Source organism: Pteropus vampyrus, unplaced genomic scaffold (genome assembly GCF_000151845.1).
Source record: "Pteropus vampyrus isolate Shadow unplaced genomic scaffold, Pvam_2.0 Scaffold94, whole genome shotgun sequence".
NCBI classification, from domain to species: domain Eukaryota; kingdom Metazoa; phylum Chordata; class Mammalia; order Chiroptera; family Pteropodidae; genus Pteropus; species Pteropus vampyrus.
The window spans coordinates 4,015,026-4,034,943 of record NW_011888875.1 but is presented as its reverse complement, the minus strand read 5'-3'; the positions used below and the strand labels follow the sequence as shown (position 1 = coordinate 4,034,943).

The following is a 19,918-nucleotide window of genomic DNA, read 5'->3' as shown; positions in this document are numbered from 1 at the left end:
GGATGTGGACGAGGTCTGAGGGATGTGGACGAGGTCTGAGGGATGACCCGAGCAGTGGCTGAAGCGGCTTCGAGGAGATGGAGCTCCAGCTGGATGGACCTGTCTGTCCCGCAGAGAACACACTCTCACGATCAGAGAACTGGGTAAAAGCATCTTCCCAGCTGTGATGATGATCCACATCAGGTCTCGAGTTCCACGGATACGCGTCTCCAAAATCCGGCTGTGAGGTCACCAAATGAGAGCAAATGCTTCCAAGGCAACACAACACTCAGGATGGCATGGATCCGAGACAGGGGCCACCATCCAGCTCCCCAAAGGAAAATGCGTTTCTCACTAAGCGAAGAGCTGACACGCAGTGGGGGCTGGGCAGGGGGCAGGGGGTGGGACACTGGTCATTTTAGGAACCTTACCTTTCCCTTTATTCGGTCTTTATCTTCACTTAAAGACAACATCGTTTTTATTTATTTCTTTGTTTGTTGATTTATTTATCTATCTATTTAAGGACATGTAGATTTATTTATTAAAGAACCTCTCCTTTTAAATATAATCGGCTCTCATCTCATCGTCTACAAACAGACTCTAGAGGGGCCACGTAAAACCTTTCGTCTGAATATCGAAAACAGATTGTGGCAAGAAAGAGAAAGCTGGGCGCGCCCTCCGCCTGCTCCAGGCCCCGGCGCCCCAGGATGAACGAAAGGGATGATCTGAAAACACTGCGAGGACGGAGAAACAGCCGCCAAACAGCAGCCGCTCCACGGCTTGACCCACGGTGCGCTCCCGGGGAAGCCTCTTCCCTTGTTTCGTTCACGATTTCGCCGGCGTGGGCAGGCAGGAGATGTGCACTGCTGGGCACCCCTGGAGACCTGGAGCCCCTTTCTCTTCCATGTCTTCTGGAGGACAACTGTGTTTGGGAGCCAACAGACACCCCCTAGGACATGGCCCCAGAGAGGGTGGGATTCTGTCCGGCGTCTCCTGTGAGGCTGGAAGAGGTGTCGCCTGGACAGAGGCTCGGCGAGTTGACGATGAGGTTTGCCAAAATACGAAGAATGGATTACGTAACGGGAATGTGTGGGGGCGTCGAAGAAGGATTCTCAGAGATCCTTGTGAATGGGGTGAACAGTCCAAATGAGAAAAGAGCACAGGGAACGGGTCATGGGACGCAGAGAGGGAGAGGGCGAAGGGCAGCGGCATGCTGGGGAAGGGCTGGGTCCACGGGGCAGGGCGAGGCCCTTCTCTTCAGTTTAGGCGGGGAGTGGGGAGTGGGGAGGATGCTCGCGGCATCCCAGCCTCGGCTCGCCTGCCAGAAGGTGTGGCGAGCCGCCACCACTCAGGGAAGAGAAAGGAGGGTGCTCGGTGAGCTCTGCCGATACTACCTGCATGGTGTAGCAGCTCTGCCAACCTTGGGCAAAGATCAAGGCACACACAGAAAGAAAGTGTTTCTACTTCCTCCCCAGTCTCAAAGCTCTTCCAAAGCGGCAGCAGAATGAGTGAGTGTGGCTAGGAGTCCTGGCTTTCAGGGAGCATCTAAGCTGTCTGTCTTTCCTCCCTGGATGCTGTGGGAAGAGGCTGAACCAGACGTTCCCCTCTATGCCTCCCTCTCTATTTGCCAAACCTCCTCTACATCTATTCTTCAGAAAGAATAACCCTTGTTATTCACCCACCAGTGAATCAGTTCAGCAAACAGGTACCGAGTGCCTGGTACAGGCGTAGTAAAGTGCTGAGCACTGTAGGACACAAAAATAAATAGGATGCAGATCCCCAACTGTTATCTCATTGGGAGAAGGTGTGATGGGTACACATCAAAGTAAAAGACAATGCAAACATAAAACTACACAATGGAGATCTAAGATAAGAGAGTTCTCATCAAGTAGGTGCTACCCGCCCCTGCTGAGTTCAAAGAGTAGCCTTCGCCGGGGAATGGCTGAAGAATTCAGGAAAAAGTTCCTTACGGATGGGATGCAATTAGGGGTGAGCACGGGCAGGGCCTCCAGCGTGGCACCCCAGCATGAGCCGGACAGATGATGTCACATGTTGGGAGCCTTACCTGCAGTGCCCACACTCTACTTAGTGACTGTTTTGATCCAGTGTTTTGATTTTCTATGCTGTCTGCGAATGTGCAAAACAAAACAGCACATATGATGAAATTGCTCTCTTTAGGATTATTTTCCATGGATGGGTAGTCATGGGTTAATGACCAATGTTTGCCAAGTGGTAGACGTCTCTCTCCCTTGTCTAGCGTTTATATGTTTTTTAAGGGTTTTTTTTTTTTTTTTTTGGTTGTTGAGGTTTTGTTCGTTGGCAGAGTGGGTGGGTTTTTTTTTTTTTTGGTTGTTGAGGTTTTGTTCGTTGGCAGAGTGGGTGGGGATTTGACTAGCCATCTGCCATCATCATCAGGAACAGTCAGCCTAATGAAATAGATGGCATTTTGCTAAACTTTGTAAAGTGACACAATATTGTTTGCTCTTTTCACTAAAGCTATCACCATTCTTTAAACAAAAAACCTTTCTGATGATGAGCTGATACTTTGCCCAGAAGGATAATTAACATTTTTGGAAGGTAGCAAAGAAATGTATGAAGTGGTTTAACCTGGACCACCGCACATCGCGTCACTCAGAAGAACACGACGATTTATCGGGAGCACGTGTACTGACCAATGGCACAGACACACTCAGAACTGTGGCAACAGCCCACTCGGGAAGACACGGGGGAGGCGGAGGGTGTGACATTGCTCTGTACTGCTACTATATGGTCCTCATTAGAGCTGATGAGGTAGGGTGACTGTTGTTCAATAGCTTATCTGAAGTTTCCCTGATAACGGAGTCCAAGAAGACAAACCATTCCTTAACCAGACAGTGAGAGCCATTTCCCCGACCCCAGACTAAAAGAATGGTCCACGAAGAGATGTAATTTAAAGTGAAACCCCAGAACCAGTGGTGTGAACTGCGTTCCTTCCAAAATTCTGAGTGTTTGCATGTATCTGGTAAACTTCACTGGGCAGATGAACTGGCTTTTTGATGACTGTCTTTATTGGTATGAAATCCCTTCTGTTTAGTTAAGGTTGTATTTAATTTGCTTGCTTAATGTTTTGCTGATCTGAAATTCATTTTAAGGTGATGGTCAAACAGGAAAAAAGTTAGTTCAGTTATTCATTTAGCAAATATTTACAAAGTCTCGACTATGGATTGGCTGCTGTTCTAGGTACATGGGTGATGTAGGTGAACGAACAAGCCAGAACTTTGAAAGTCAAAGACAACACAAACATAAGAGAAATTAGAAGATTACTTAAGATAAATGAAATGAGCTTACATTCCAGCACGGGGAGACAGACAAGAAACAAGACACGTAATGTATCATAGGTTAGAAGGTGCTCAGTGCCGTGGAGAAAAAGCAAGCATGGAATGGAGTTGGGGTAGGATTTTAAGAAAGAAGCCAGAGAAGGTTCTAGTGGGCAAACAGCACTTGAGGGAGGACCCGAGTGGGCTGACTGAGGTGTATGGACATGGGGAGGAAGAGGATTCTAGGCAGAGGGAGCAGCAAGTTCAAAGGCCCTGCAGGATGCGGCTCCTGTGGTAAGGGAACCTCATTGACCTGGTGGCCTCAGTAAACCTAGTGACGGGGAGAAGGGAGAAGGTGAGGTTGGAGAGGGAACAGAGAGCTGTATCCTATATAATCGTGTCTGCCTTCAAAGTCTTCATTTTACGTTGGGAGGGATAAAGAGCCATTGGAGGGCTGTGAGTGGGGGAATAACAGGCTCTAAGGTTTTAACAGGGTTACTCAGGCTTCTGTGTTGACAGTACATGATAGGGGTGAGGGGAGAAGCGGGGAGACCAGGTAGACGGCCGTGGTAGTACCCGAGATGAGAGATGGTGGGAGATTGGGGACAAAGTGTCAGAGGAGAAGTGTCCGATCCTGGGAAAATACAGAAGACCAGATCTGTTGATGGACTGAATGAAGGGTGAGGAGTCAAAGGGGACTGTAAGGTGCCTGGCCCGGACCTCTGCAAGGACAAACTGTCGCTTGGTGTTGTGAGGAAGACTGTGGAAGAATCGAGTTTGCAGAGAAGATAAGGAACTCAGGTCTGGAGGTTTTGTATTTGAGATGTCTGCCGGACGTCCGGTGGAGAGGTCGGACAGATGGTTGGACTCAGAGATGTGGGATTCATGCCAGAGATATCTCTTTGGGAGGTGTCAGAATGTAGATGATCTTTCACTATGAAACTATATGAGGCCACCAAAGCTCTGAGTGAGAGTTGATAGAAAAGGGAAAATGTAGCAATTTATTTTTTCATTCTTTGTTCAAAGTCATTCCAACTTTCTTTTCAACAGATAAAGTTCCATGCAGCATTTTCTTATACAAATCATGACTCTGATACAATGTTTAAGTAAAAGAGTTAGCAAAGGTCACAGTTCCTTTCTACTAGATAGAATGTAATGATGTGATTTTTTTTGTTAAATTCTGCTTTGCTTATTCAAGAAAAAAGTTATTGATCTCATAAAGCCTTAGATATTTTCACTTCTTTGTTTCAATGATTGGTTCCCTTTCCTGTCTGGTGACATTTGATGGTAAAAGCTTAATTTAAATGGGCCATATAGTGCTCCAAGAGTCCCCGCCTCAGACTGAGTATGAGGTAACTGGCTTTTGAGAAAGAAGAGATGCCTGGAAGCTAGAAAAACAATCAACAGTTCACTATTTTGTTATATTTTAATCCACCAAAGAAATAAAATATGCAAACTCACAATACCGAGTAGCAGACATCCAGGCAGTAGACTCATTAGCTATTGATTTTTCCTTCATTTTCTAGAGGAGCAATGGAATTTTATCGGAAGCGTCAACTCTGTTCTGTCAGAAACAACTCAAGGACAGCGGATAGGGAGAGAGTCTCTTGACCCTTTGAGCCAATGGCTAGTTTAAATATTAAACAAAATCCGTAAACAACATTTAAATTAAATTCAAACTGTATTTAAATATCAAACTATATTTGTCTCATGGCTTATAATGCACTGCAAGCATAACGAGAAATGGCAATTATTAGACGCAGATCGAAAAGCTGGTTTCTCTCTACACAAACACACGGTTGGAGACCTGCAAAGGCTTCGGGTTTTACTGGAGGGTACGATGGGCACTGTGAAATGGCGGGAGAAGACATGACTGGTTCCCAGATCACAAAGGGCTGAGTAGGCCACGCTCAGGAATTTGAATAGCAACAACGGATCCATGTACTTATGTGAAATTTGCGTATGACTCTCGGGTCCACACCTGGCATTCCAGCTGCCCTGGGAATGGAAATCCTGCCCCTTCAGCTGCTCTCACCTTCTCTCCCCCTGGGGCTATATAACCTGAACCGGTGGCAGGTGATCCAGCTGCCTGCTGCCTGACCGCCACTGACACCTGTTACCTGCAGTCAGGCCTGCCAGGCTTCCCACTCCACCGACTGACCAGCAGCCCTTCTGGAACGATTGCCTTGATCTCAGATGCCTACACTTGGATGGTGGCCTGTGGGGAGGCTGTGCCTCTCCCCAGCCAGGTCTCTGTGGTTCAACAGTTCTCCAGGCATCAATCAGCTTTGGCCTGGGCATTTTCCCACCTACAGAGGGAGGAGCCAGGCGGCCTCTCCAGCCTGGGCTCCCACTGCTTGCTCTGCCCCAGGCACATGAGGCCCCTTTAAGGTCCTGAACCCACTGGCTCCCGCCCGGCTCCCCTTCTAGGGGGCAGGCTGCAGAAGCTGCTCTATCAGCTTCGATGCCCTCCCGCCAAATATTCACGTGGCCCACTCTTTCCTCCTTCAAATCTTTGCTCAGCTGTTACCTCCCCGACAACTCTTACCCGACCTCCTATTTATGATCAAAACTCCTTAATGCTAAGTAAAATAAGTCAGACATAAAAGCTCACACACTATATTATTCCATTTACATGAAACAACCTGAGAAGGAAAATCCATAGATACAGAACATACCTTGGTGGCTGCCAGGGTCTGAGAGGACGGGTGACGGGGGTGACTAATGGTACAGGGTTTTCCTTAGGGGGATGAAAATGTTTTGGAACTCCATATAAGTGGTGGTTGTACAATACTGTTAAAATACTAAATGCCTTGAAATGGTACCCTTTAAAATGGTTAATTTTATGTTATGTGAATTTCACTTCAATTAAAAAAAAAAAATAGCAACCTCACCAATCACAGTGTCCTTTACCTGGGTCCATTTCTCCCCATGGAATGTTATTCGCATGTGTATTCTGTTTACCGCGCATCTCCCCTCCCCCAAATGTAAACTCCATGATGGCAAAGCTTCCTGTTTTGCTGGCTGATGTAATCACTGGGCCTGGAACAGGCCTGGACCGAGGTAGGTCATAGATACATACTCACTGAACAAACAGATGAATGTATGACCTCTTTAATGTTCATTCATCAAAGGTCCTCCCTATCTCTTGAATACCAAATTAAAGGGAGAGGATTCTCTAAAAAATAGGATTAAAGTGCCAATAGGGTCTCATCCAAAAGAAATTTAAAGAGAGGGGAGGCGAAGTGGCCTGTGTCCCGTGACAACCCCGTTCACCACCTGGAAAGCAAACCAAGAGCCCCACAGGGATTCGGAGGGCGGGGAAGAAGATGGCATCCAGTTCTGGGCACTGCGGTCATTGCAAGGATTAGAAATGTCCACAAACACAGCATGTCCTCCGTACTCTAAAAGGTACCCCCGGGGCGTGGGTTTAAACCAGGAGAACCGGGAAGACACGCGGCCTGCAACGCAGGCCCCGTTCCTGCCTGAGCGTGCGCTCCGCGTGTGGGTTCAGCCGCGTGCGGCAGGACAGACGCAGGACACTGTCATTTACAGACGGGGACGCTGGGACGCGCCCGAGAGAACAGAGAGCACGTACCTATGAGTTCCTTATTTCGGACGTCCAGGGCCATGTTGCGGAGCGCGGTGGCCACGGCGCACACCACGCGGTCGTTATCTATTCGGAGCAGCTCCACGAGGATGGGCAGGCCCTTCTCCTTGCGGACAGCGGCTCGGATGTACACTGACCACTGCAAAGGAGACGGAGGCGATGGCGTTAGAAGCGGAGGCGGGAAACCCCACAAGCGAACAGCGCGTGCGGGGTGGCAGACTGCCGTTTACAGGAGCCGAAAAGGCTGACTTATCAAGACCTGGTTTAGAAGGGGTTGAATAGGTTAGACATGTATTTGAATGTTTTAACATTATTATTATTATTCTTATTTTTGCCTTCAGGATATGATAAAGATTTCAGGGTGAATCAGTTAAGTGCATTTTGGTTTTCTGGTGCCAGCGTTTTCAGTATTGGAGTTGGAAAGCCATGTGCGGCTGTTTGCTTGATGTGTATACTCGATGCTTTAAGATGTGATGATTTGGGTCAGGAAGGGCTAGCTATGGACAGTAAGAAGAATAAAAAACGAACCCCAGAAAACGTAGAAAATGATAAAAGGTTGAGTGTTGGAGATTTTTTTTTTTTTTAAAGAGATGTGAATTTGGGGGTGGGGCAGAGAGCTGAGCTGCCAAACATACTTTCAGTAGATCTGTTGAATAATAAAGAATAAATATGTCAGTAAAAGTTAAGGGTAAAGAGAGAGAAATACGACATTGAAAATCGAGAGTAAAAATATAAATTACAAAAACATTAAGATCAAAATGTACTGTGTCTCGGGCCACAATTCAATGTCTAATTTATAAAATAAGATGTACAATTTGTCTTGGGTTGGTGGTTGGCGGCCTTAATGGAACACACCTAACTTTACTATTGAAATGTACTTGCAATAGCAGAATGATCAAGCATTCCCATTCGATTACAGAATGCAGGGAGGCCCAGATTCCTCAGAAATTTGCACATACACTTTATACTCTCGTACAGTGTGCCAGGTAACAGCGTGCACTACAAAAGGCAACCAAAAGAATATGGGTTTAATCTGTCGCAATTTCATTTACGATCTAAGAAAGTGAACATTCAGGACATGAAGTTTTGGATTCTGTGATAAAGTCCTCCTGGGGACCACCACAGGTGGAGCAAAGTCCCCACCCCTCCCCCGGCAGGCCCCTCCCCCCCTCCCCCATTGGGGCAGACACCCCAGAGCTGGCTCTCACCTGTGGCAGGCAGGGAGCCCCCTCTGGCAGTGAACGTAGGGCATATGCCATGCCTGCCACATCCTCAGCCCAGCCCTGCATGAAATATGAGATTAAAAAAACACACAACTTCATCCCGTCCTACGTTAGAAGTCACATTCACATAGTTTCTTATCCCCATCAGCTCATACGATAAACTCTTCTCCGGCCCTCGCTATGCGCCCCCAGCTCCAGGAAGCCTGAGGGGGTGGGAAGCCGCTAGAACTTGTCTCGTGATTGCAGTGATCTATTTCACAGCCCGGCCCTCAGGGGGCAAAGAAAGGGGATGGTCAGGAAGCTCAGACCTGGGAAGACGTCGTGTTTTGGATGCTGCTTCTCGGAATTTGGATGTGTGGACGTGGTACCCCTTCCTAGGAAAGACGATTTTCGTTGACCTCCTTCCCTACTTGGAAACCTCTGGTCTTTGGGGCCCAGAAAAAAGGGGCGACCTGAGCTTACGCAGCCCCTTTGGGTTTCTCCCTGAAACTAAGGAGGGAAGCTAGAGCAAAGAACAGAAATCAGAATGTGGGGTCAACGTTTACGAATTGTGCGCTGAACACCAACAATCGATTTTTACTCTGGGGCGGCATCCTGGGCCTTCTGGGAGACCATAGGGGATGTTCTTGGGAACGCCAGCAGGCCGATGCATGGGCGTCAGAGACGACCTCTTTCCTAGGGCCACCTCATGCCAGCCAAAGATGCCAGTTGGTGATCTCTTCTAGCTCCCCAAGCCCCTGAGAGGTGGTGTTCATATTCTTATTTTGTAGATGAGGAAATCTAAACATAAAATTGTTACGCGACCTGCCCACAGCGATGAGCTGAGCCTCCGACCCCCAGTTCTGTCACACTCCAGATCTGTTTCTCTGTGATGCTGACAACATTCCCTTCTCTGCCATCATCTCCTTCTTCCTCCCTTAATGCTCTGCGCTCCGTCTCCCAGACACAGCCTTGCCCTCCCCTCCCTCCTTCCAGAAGTCGATACTGGAGAACCTCGCCATATCCGACATGAGCCAAGGAGGAAAGGCTATGACTCTATCTTCTCAGAAGTCCAGCTATTAGATCCTTCCCATGGTGGATGGAAGGATGATTTAGAAAATGATGAGAGTCCTTCGGCTTTGCTGGGAACTGATTTGAGGGTTAAAAAAATGGCTACATGTGGCCAAAATGTATATGCTTTATAGACATACCTTTTTGGTCTATGAAAATGGTCAAAAGTGGTATGTTCTTCGTCAGTGAAAAGGGAGACTGAGACGACAGTTTTGATCTTATATTATTGCTATTGCTGCACAGAAATCACTTCATTTTGAAACTTTTAGTTGTGTATGTGTTTCTATGTGGATGGAAAATTCCCAATATTAGCTTAGTATACAACTCAGAAGAAATCATCATTTATATTTTACTCAAAAGATGTTGCAAGGTTCCACAAGTTTTCCTGACATGCAGACATGTGATAGTGATGCTTTTGAAGTGGCAGCGACCAATGGACCAGTCTTGGAGTAGGTCAAGTGGAACCAATGTGTAACCCAACAAGGAGTAAAAGACAGCACAGAGGCAGAAAACAGAAAGGCACCATGCAGAGAAAGTTACTCGGGAAATGAGGGGTACTGCCCATGTGCACTCACCACAGAAACCTGAGGCGCCTAGAATTTTTCTGAAACAGAAGCGAGCTGCCTTGGAGGCCCGTGGTGGTTAGAAGTGTGTGTGGGTTGCCAAGAGTTTTGAAATCAAAGAAAAGTAGGCGTAGCACTGGCATAAAAACAGATGAACAAGAGAAAAGTATACCATAACCCACTGTGGCTGAGGTGGAGATCTCAGGACAAAACTTGACCAACTTGCAGAAAGAGCGAGAGCATTGTGCGCTGAGCACGCCAGTGTACAGGGCAGGGACAAACCGGGCATGGACCGGGATGCCTGTCAGAAGAATGGTCCATGAGCCAAAGAGAGGATGCTTGATGATTCAAGAGGAGGAGGAGGAAGGGAAGGAAGAGGAGCAGAGAGGGGAGGGGGACGGCGACAAAGAACATGGAGGAAGAGGAGCTGGTCCAGGGCAAAACGGCATAGACACAAGACCCAGATTGTTCCTGGGGATAAGCTTTCTCAGCGAGACTCATGAGCATTTAAAATCATCTCAGCTAAAAGAAACCTAACATGCCAAATGCCAGGTGCAATTCTATTTTTTTTTTTACATGTATTAACTCATTTACTTCTCCTCTTGACGTTAAGCAGTATATATTGTGTCACTCCCATTTTTACAGATGAGAAGAAAAGGTCCCGCAGCCTGCAGACGGCTGACCAGGTCCGGAGCCCAGGGAGCACCGCCCCGGAGTTGGTGGGCTCCACCACCATTCTCCGCCGCATCTCGGAAGACACTGTAAGTTATACACATCTGCAGTCACGCTGAAAACAATCCCTTACGAATCCACCAATTAACCTTGGCCGAATATTTCAGGCTATTATTTTAGTGTACAAATAACCCATTTGAGTCACCTCTAAACTCCCGAGTTAAAGACCCCGGGAGAGGTGGTGTATGATGGGAATCACAGAGGGTGGCTTAGTTTGTGTCAGGAAAGCAGTGCTTCAATTTGCATGGGATGAGATGACAGTTCGAAATAGTAAATGCTGTTCCTTCTCTTCCATTGGACCATTGCTTCTCCTTTCATCTCGCCCAACAAGGTGTTGTCAGAATGGAGCAGAGAACAAAGCAGCAAACACTCAGTGTTTACGGCCAGAGGATGCAGATGCAGGTTGAAGGTGGGATATATTTGAAAGGAGATGAGAATGGCAGAAAATTGGCCTTTTCCTCAGAAGTCAACAAAGAGCCTCCGAGCTGGAGAGAGAGAGAGAGAGGATCCAGATTGGAGAAGCAGCAGAGGGGACTGCCACTTGAAGTGTCCCTGGATGGGACCTCCTCCATGTGAGCGGCTGATGATAGAATCCACCTTGAAGATAGAAGAGTCAACAGAAGCTCTGCCATCCTTCCTGGACCTCGGCAGTGTCTGCGCAAGCCCCCTGCACCATCGCGAAGTGGGGACCACACAGTACAAACAGCAACATGGCTTGCAGGGTGGGAGAGGGTTCCTTAGCCCCAGTGTGGCACAGGGGGGTCCCAGAGTGGGTGGGCTGAGGAAGTCAGCTGACGATGCAGAGGGGTTAGTGGGCCAGGAGGTAGGAGGTACCTCAGAATGGTGGGCATAGACAGTGCCTGCCTAGGTTAAGAAGAGGATGTGGCAGCATTTCAGGGGAGATTGAGAGTGGGGGGTGGGCACGTGTGGGCACGGTGAGCACCTTGGACCAGAGACGGTCCAATCACCCAATAGGATGAGGAAGCGTGTCTTAGGCAAGAGGACAGAAAAGATTCGAGACTGAGAAATCGACACCCCATCACTACCCCCTGCAGAGGTATGCCGGTAGACACCTCCCCCTGCTCCCCAAGTTTAGCATCAACTGCAGGGGGCAGGAAAGGGTGAAACTGACAAACAGAAATGTGGCCAAGGTTTAAGGCCCGAGAAACTGGGAAACAGCAGAATTTGGCTGAGTTTACCGAGAGGTATCTAAAGTAAAGGTTTTTATTTTCCCCTTTTTTTGGCATCTGGCAAAATTAGGGCTCAGAGATGAAACTAAACAGAATTACACAAAACGAAGAAAGTTACTCGTACAAGAGTTGGTGTCCAAGAATGTTCCTCGGGATTGACGGTTTGGTGATAAAGTGAAGTCGATACCTTTTTAACTCTTTGAACTCAGGCTACCTCATTCTAATGTGGTTTCCAGGGGCTTGACTTTTAAAAATCCCAGCCCGGCCATATTTAGGATTAATAGCTATAATTGTTCCAACTATTTCTCCCCTTCTTAAACTAAGATGATTTCGTTAAGACTGATCCGTGTTCCAAAAGGAGATTAACACTGTAATTTAACTAGCTTTTCCCTCCTGAAATCCTAAGAATTTGCTAAATAACTACGGATAGTATCTCTTTAATTGCTAAATATTCTACGATGAGGCGAAACCCTCGATAGTGCTAAAATTCTGAATTAGTCGATTAATATTCCTACACTTGGACAGTTCTCATGTTTTAGATACTTAGTTAGCAATGAAGTGGTTTTGTTTCTTGCTTGTTTTCCCATGGATTAACTTTATCAAATTAGCCAGTTTCTCCACTTTTTCTTTTGATGTGTAAAGTACTATTTTTTCAAACCGAATCCTTCCACACATAATTTCATCTTCCAGAAGCGTTTTAGCATCTTCTCGTGTCACAGGGCCACGATGTGCTAAAGCCCGACAGCTATAAAATGAGCAAGACAAAATGAATTTAGTGCAGATGCTCGAGATTCCGAAATTCGTTTCGGAATTCATTTATGATGTCATGTTATTTACGATGGTATCTCATTCTCATATGAGAGCAGAAAATACAAAAAAAAAAAAAAAAAAAGAGTTTGTATTCAGTCTTATTTTAACTGGAGGTTTACTATAAAAACGTTAGAAATATCCAGAAACTGTGTGGTTTTCACACCATGCCTCTCATTATTCTCTCTAGTGTGGATTCTTATGATTTACCAAGTTTGTCCGGTCAGAGAACAAATTCAGTGTCCTTCTCAAGGCTACTGACCCTGTCTCTAGGGACAAGTCTTGCTAGTTCTCTTATTTTTAATTCATTTGGGCCACATGGCAGAAGATTCTGTTTCCTCTTCACATCTATGTTGCTACCATGCTAGCTCATTAAATATTAACAGATGAATATCCAACTATCTCTTTAGTCTATCTTATTTTAAAAATAAATAGTGAAATTATAGAGTCTTTGAGAATAGTCACATTTTCAGGGGAAAACAGACTAAACAAAAATATCTAACCTGTTTGGCCTGATAGCAAGGGCAGATACATACAATTCTATAGTTCAAACCCTGGGTTTTCACAAAGTTCAATTACAGTGGAAATACCCATAAATGGGAGTTCAAAGCGCATTCATTCACATTTTGAAGATCTTCAATCTACTAAATCCAATTGTTTTAATATTGTGTGACAAAAAAAAATCATTGTCCTGTAAATGAGAAAAAGGTAACCAAAGTCTATGCTATCTATGAAAAACATTTATCACTTTGCTTCTGCCATAATGCTATATGTTTGACACTCATAAACCAAGTAATGAGTGTTTTAAAGTTTAGAAAGTATTTAGGGCCATTATGAAGATCTAGTCTGCTAGTCAATTTGTCACAGTAAAAGAGCGTGCATGACCTCCCCATAAAGAAAAGTTACTATTTCAGATGACAAGGTCTATAAAAAACCTGTCTCTATGGAAAATTCTGGTGTTTTACCTTCACGTTTTTGCTTTGTTTGGGTCATAAAAACTTAAGGGTACTAAAAAAAATGCCACTAAATTTCAATAGTTGCTATAAAAACACATTCTTTGAACTCTAGATTTCAGATGGCAACAATATCCTCATGAAACTTGATGCTGCTGTGTATCCTGAATCAGTCTTTTAATTATTTAAGATTTTTAACGTCTTTTTAAAGTAAGGATTTCTCTGTTCAGTTTTTACAGGAGTTATTATTAACCCTTTAAAAATTTTAAAAATTTAGCAGTGTTTGGCTTAATGACGATCTTCTAAAATCACCCCTATAGATTGTCTACATTCACTTCCCACACATTCCCTTACCATTTAATATAGTAAATTAATAAATTATACGAGATGACAATGATGTCATTGACTTTTATGCATGATTATGTATTTGTATTTTAATGAGAAAATTCTTATATAAGTATATATATTTATAGCTACACACAAATATTATACCTTGGCAGTCCCTCACTCTGCCTGAGGACAATCCCATTCGTCCAGAATTGTTAGGAAGACAAGCACTTCTTATAAATAAGGTTGACATCCTGAGAGTAAAATTCTACTTTAACCATTGGGATAGAAATCTCTCTAAAATGCTTTCTGTCTTTTAAGATGACTAGTAATGATTTAACACTTTCTGATGACAGAGAGTCGGCATTATGATTATCAGTTATTAGACTATATGCAACAGCCCAGACATTGAATGACCTCTGACAGTTTTTTTCTCTTATATCTTTGTTTACTTTTTCTAATTCTTCTGTCTTTTCTCTTTGCCATCAGAGTATTTACTCTCCCTTCTTATGGCAGATCTGTATGCCTGCTTATAAGAGGCACTCCTTGCATTTTTTAATATGTTCTTTGAAATCCGATGTGGACTGAGAAATCCAATGGTCACAGTTGTTAAACTTGGTCTAAAACTGAGAAAGATTTTTGTGACATTGACTACATCTGCTCCAGACCCTTCTGCCTCCTTCTTAGTAGTCTCTAGTCTATTAGCAATAGAAAAAAAAATAACCAAATAAGTGTCTTTTGAATATGTAGGGATAAATCTCACACTGGAGATAACGATGCTGAACTAATGGGCAGGTTTGTGCACTGAAAACAGTCAGCAAGATGTTATTGCCAGCAAATATTGAGAATTTTTATTACGCTTCTTCCATATTTCCTTTTTTATAATCCAAGGTAGGAGAGAATTTTTAAATACCAAAATAGTAAAAAAATTTAATCTTATCATTTTCATACTCCATACACCAATTCCTAGACATATCTCAGCAGCAATTCCAGCTGACCTGGTTACCTCTGGGACACAGAGCCTGATAATTTAAACAAGAAGGTCAACACGACAGGAGCTGTGGAAATGGACAATGCTATCGAAATCTGTAGTCTGCAAGATGAGTCTGGACATGGAAAAGAAAATAGTTCACCAACAACTCCTTTCTGTCAACTTTATATGGTACTGACTTCATGTTCCCATCATGGAATGTGATCGTGTGAAGATGGCCTGCTCATAATACGTGGTGTTAACCGCTTAGTGACTGACAAATGTTTGCAAATGTGAACGATTGCCATCCACAAGAAAGACATGTGGATATAGATGCTCTGTCATAAACCCTTGTGTTTGAGCACTTTTGCTCAGCTAGACACAGGGTATAAATAAATAAAGGGGGGTGGGCGTCTACCCTTAAAGGGTTTACAGACCACATTCCTTTCTGGAGGACATTCTTAGCAGCTCGGTAAGGGCCTGCGTAAATAAATGAATAATTTTGGTGTTTAGATGTGGTACAGTTTTTAGAACATGTCTTTTTTTTTTTTTCTGGCTGCTTTTAAGATTTTTTCTTTACTACTGATTTTGAGCAATTGGATTATGATGCACCTTGCTATAGTTTCTTCATGTTTCTTATGCTTGGGGTCCCTTGAGCTGCTTTGATCTGTGTTTATGGTTTTCATGAAATTTGAAACACTTTTAACCATTGTTTTTTCAAATAGTTTTTCTTGTTCTCTCTTTTCTCTCATTTGGGAATAGCAATTACACATGTATCAGGCTACTGTACTTTTTTTTTCTCTTTTGTTTAATTTTGTATAATTTCCACTACTGTCTTCCAGTTCACTAATCTTTTCTTCTGCAATGTCTAATATGCAATTATTCCCATTTCTATGTTTTTTTTTTTTTGTTGTTGTTGTTGCTGCTGTTTCAAATGCTGTATGTTAACTCAAGAAGATTTTCTGGGGGTCTTATTAATATGTTTTCCATGGTTTTAATTTTTTTGAATATGTGGAATATAGCATTTAACTTTTAAAGCAAAGGTTATCGTCTTACATTTAAAATCCTACAGAGTTCAGAGATACGTCTCCGTTTTTAAATTGTTTTAAGAACCTAAATATTTCTCAAAGAAAATAATAATTCACTAAAAAATCATACTTTAAGATGGCACATTTGATTTGCTACCATCTTGATGGCTTTGTGCCTCTGGTCAGACTCATGCCTGCAGGTCAAAGCCTACTTTCTCATGCTCACTTAGTTAGTTCTCCAAGGCAGAGGGGCTAGATGGTGACTTGCAGCAACTAAGTGCTCTTGGCTGTATATAATGACAACCCAAGACCAATGACATCCTGCTCCCATCTTTGTAACTAGTGCTGTGATTGATGTGCATGAGGTGCCGGGAAGCAGCCATAATTTCCTCTGTTAAAGATGACACCTCTGAGACATAATGACGTGTTATAACTTGCCCCGCGTCACAAAGCTCAGAAGAGGTGGAGCCTAGGTTTGAATTGTGATTTGAATCAAAGTCTCCTAAATGGAGAAGGGAAAAAGATCTAAGGGTTAGTTCAAGGAAGTGATTTCCATAATTATCTCTTTCTTACTCATGCAAGGCTTGACTCTAGAACGCTGCCTGGCACGACTCTGCTTTTGAAGCTTTTCATTGGTTGAAAGCGAGTGACAGCTGCACTTCAAGCCTTGCCCACCTTGAATTCTTCCAGCATAACATTAGGGATGCCTATGGGCAGTGGGGGAAAGGGACAGTATGTCCATTCCTGAGACTCTCAAAAGGAGGGTGGGCCTGCCCAGGCATCAACAGCCAGCTCCTGAGAAGTGTTGTCAGGGCCTGGATCCCAAGAGCTGGGATGTCATACCTGCAGCTGAGACTGTAGCAATGGAAACAAAGGATGACGCGCGCGCGCGCACACACACACACACACACACACACACACACACACACACACACACACACGTGACAAGAAGGCAGATCCTGGAAGGTATAACAAGAAGGGAGGGTGTAGCTGCAGGACAACGCTGAGGTCAGTGGGCGTGGTGCCTACAGGACGGAGCTTCTGAGACTCATCTGTCGCTGTGTGCCTCTACGAACATTGTTTTAAAGAAAATGAATGTTCAAGAGTGTTTCTGCATATACCAAACACAGGCTTTGATATTACATGAATGGAAAATGAATGGCGGAGATCCAAACTTCCTCTCTTGATATTTTCCCCATACACCCTCATTTTTTTCTAAGAAGTTATACTTTTTTACGCCACAGTGAAAATTAGCTTATGTTAACAATTAGTGACCAAACTCAAGAATTCTTTGCTATGGTGAATTCACTTCTACTCAAAATGAAGGTCGTGAAAATTTTCATAAAAACCAATCAGAGATGGTGAGTGTTTATAAGAACAACAAAAATGCCCTCTGATCTCCTTCCCAAACATATATTTGCTTTAACAGTTTTGTCAAAGATAACTAGCAATACTATTCTTCTCTGTAAGCCCATAATTTAAAAATGTGAGAAGTTCTTGGGGACGGGATAGGGGTTCACATGGGTTTTATGCAAGATATGTGAATATTAGCTCCCTTAACAGCCAACGATAGTGCTTTGAAAAGCATCAACACATCGCGGTCCCTCCTGAAAACGAAGTAGCTCAGGTATACGAACAGAATGGAAAACACATCACAGCGTTTTTAATGGCTATACTTACATCTATCCATCTGTGTTTTGCGTGCTCTTCGAGGACCCCTAAGCCCTTAAGAAGAATTTTTAAAAGGAATCCCTACGTCCAACAGTTCAATGTGACTGGTCTTTCTCTAACGTCCTCAGAAACTTTATTAGAATTACATTTCTCAAAACTGGCCTTCTGTTACTTTCTAAGGTTGTGCTCATAATTCCAGATTTCTTTTGTATTGTAACAAACTAGTCATACCTTCCAGCTCCCTGCAGCCAAGTTCTGCAGGGCGCCTGCCGCCCCTTCCAGCGTGTCTGCATTTGAGCACTCAGAGAGCAGTGTGAGGTAGGGTTTGACTATTGATGGGTGCCACAGCATCTGGATCCCTTTTGGTGGTTCTGCACAGTCTGGAAGAGGTCCTACTCCATCCCACTGGTGGAAGAGAAATGAGAGAGCAAACATCTTTAACATCATTACATTTCCCGATACTGCCTTCTATAAACATTACAGACGAAAACAGAAGCAGGGGGTCATAACATTCGGTGAGCTTCTACTGCATGCGGGGTAATGCAGCAGCCACCCAAAACCAGGACAGCCTTTCCTGCCCACAAGTGAACGTAAATGGCAGTGGAACGAGCAAGCTCTTTGAGAGCAATTCTAACACATCGCTTCAGGAAAGAAGGGGAAGAGATGGATTAATTTTGGTTGGGCAGGGTGGAAGAAGGCTTGAGATCAAGGTAGTGCATTTCACAGTTAGCATATTATTGGCTACAGTAATTACACAGTAGCTGTAACAGTCAAAGGCCCACACTTCTTAGGCATAAGGGTTCCCTGCAATAAATTCCTATATAACTTGTAAAACACATGTTTGCTTGATTTTGAGTACTATCATTGCATCGATGGGCATCAAACAAATGACAGAATGGACAAAAGAGAAAATTGCTATGGTTTATTTGATGCATTGATACAGCCTTAGGCACATCTAGATCTTAACACCAATGTTGATAGTTAAGTTTGCTTTTAATCGAATCTAATGAATTAAAGGAGCATGTGTAATTAAAAATTAATTACAAATAACTTTAAAATTATGGCTTATTGCACGAAGGAGTATCAGTAGACCATTAGAAATGATAATTGTGAAGACTGTGTAGCAAATGGGGCAAATGATTACAAGAAAAGTTAAGTGAAAAAATCAGGACACAAAGTGGTATGGGTTTATGTTTTATACCATGTGAAATGCATCGTAAAAACCATGCAATAATAACTTATTAATAAAATATTTATGTCTCTCATTTTTTTCCACATTTCGAATTTTCTGTTCTATTACTCTTATAATTTAAAAAATATTAAAAGTTGTAATAACGATTCCGACTTTGATCACACACAGCTTTTGTCTTTTGTGAAAAATAAAGTCAATAAGTATAATGAGGGTAGAAATGAAGTAAACTATATGTATAGAAAAATATTCTCATGCACTTTTGAGAAAAGTCACAGCAAAATAATCTTTAATTTTAGAGTGGGAGTACAGTTATTTAACTGCTTTATCTACATTTATTAATGATTGCTTAAATAAATAGGCTAAATGTCATATACTAAGCTTTCTCACAAATATTTCATGTACGTATATATGTGCATGTCTGTATATGTGTGTATGTATGTATAAATACAAAACACAACTATATTTCAGAATCTGTGTAAGTTCCTTAGTTGTGAAAATTTTACTAGAAGAAAATACAGGCTTACTTTGTATCTTTGTAGCATAAAAATAGATGTATTGATAGTGAAATGTAAATTTAACGGCTACAAATAACTTCAAGAAGATCATTATTTTCCAAGAAAAAAATAAGAAAACTCCTGCCTTCTTTTTCTCAGTTATGATACAGCTTAGTGTAAGTCGAGGCTAAAGCTCCGAGATGAATGACATCCCATTAAAATGAACGTCCCACTAAAGGTCATTTTCAATGCGCGTGTCACTCAATTTCAACTATTTTTTTTCCCAATTCAAACTTTTAAAAAAAAAAACCCAAGAGGGAAACCTCCTGGTTTTTTGAACCAAAGCCACTTCTAAACCCTTCAAGGATCACTCTGCACCTGCGCACAGCCTATCGATGAAACAAGCGCATTTCTTTTAAACGTATAAAGAAAGCTGAAAGTGAACCAGGCTTGTCACATTGCACCCGGTTCATTATTGGAGACTGGCTCACTGTACTGGATAGGAAGACGGTATGAGGGAAAAGGCACTGTTACTCTGTAGGTTGACATCGACGATGAAGCAGGGGTAATACTGGCTTCTCAAAGGAAACCGACTTGGGGTGCTGGATTTCTTTGCTGGTGCAATGGGAAATGGAAAATTATTATGGGTTTTTTTTTTTTCCATTTTTTATTTTGTCATCTCTTTAAAACTTTTAAACTATCATTTTCATATGAAGACTTAATACTACTCAGGAAAATCAGACTATGAAATTTAGAACTCGAGACGGATGAAATTCCCCTCTCGTGTGAGAGCTGACAGGGCGGCAGGAGGTATGCAGTAGTATGTGCATGCT

The 19,918-nt window shown here is 43.3% G+C and overlaps 1 protein-coding gene across 1 annotated transcript in view; it reads right to left on the bottom strand.

The window, feature by feature from the left end:
• CTNND2 (catenin delta 2) overlaps positions 1–19,918 on the bottom strand; it is a 700,986-nt gene that overhangs the window by 93,231 nt on the left and 587,837 nt on the right. The window contains exons 18-19 of the mRNA XM_011364122.1: positions 17,631–17,804; positions 6,874–7,024 (exon numbers count right to left, since the gene is read on the bottom strand). Of these exons, the coding sequence (XP_011362424.1) occupies positions 6,874–7,024; positions 17,631–17,804 (325 nt within the window). The remainder of the gene's footprint in view (positions 1–6,873; positions 7,025–17,630; positions 17,805–19,918) is intronic.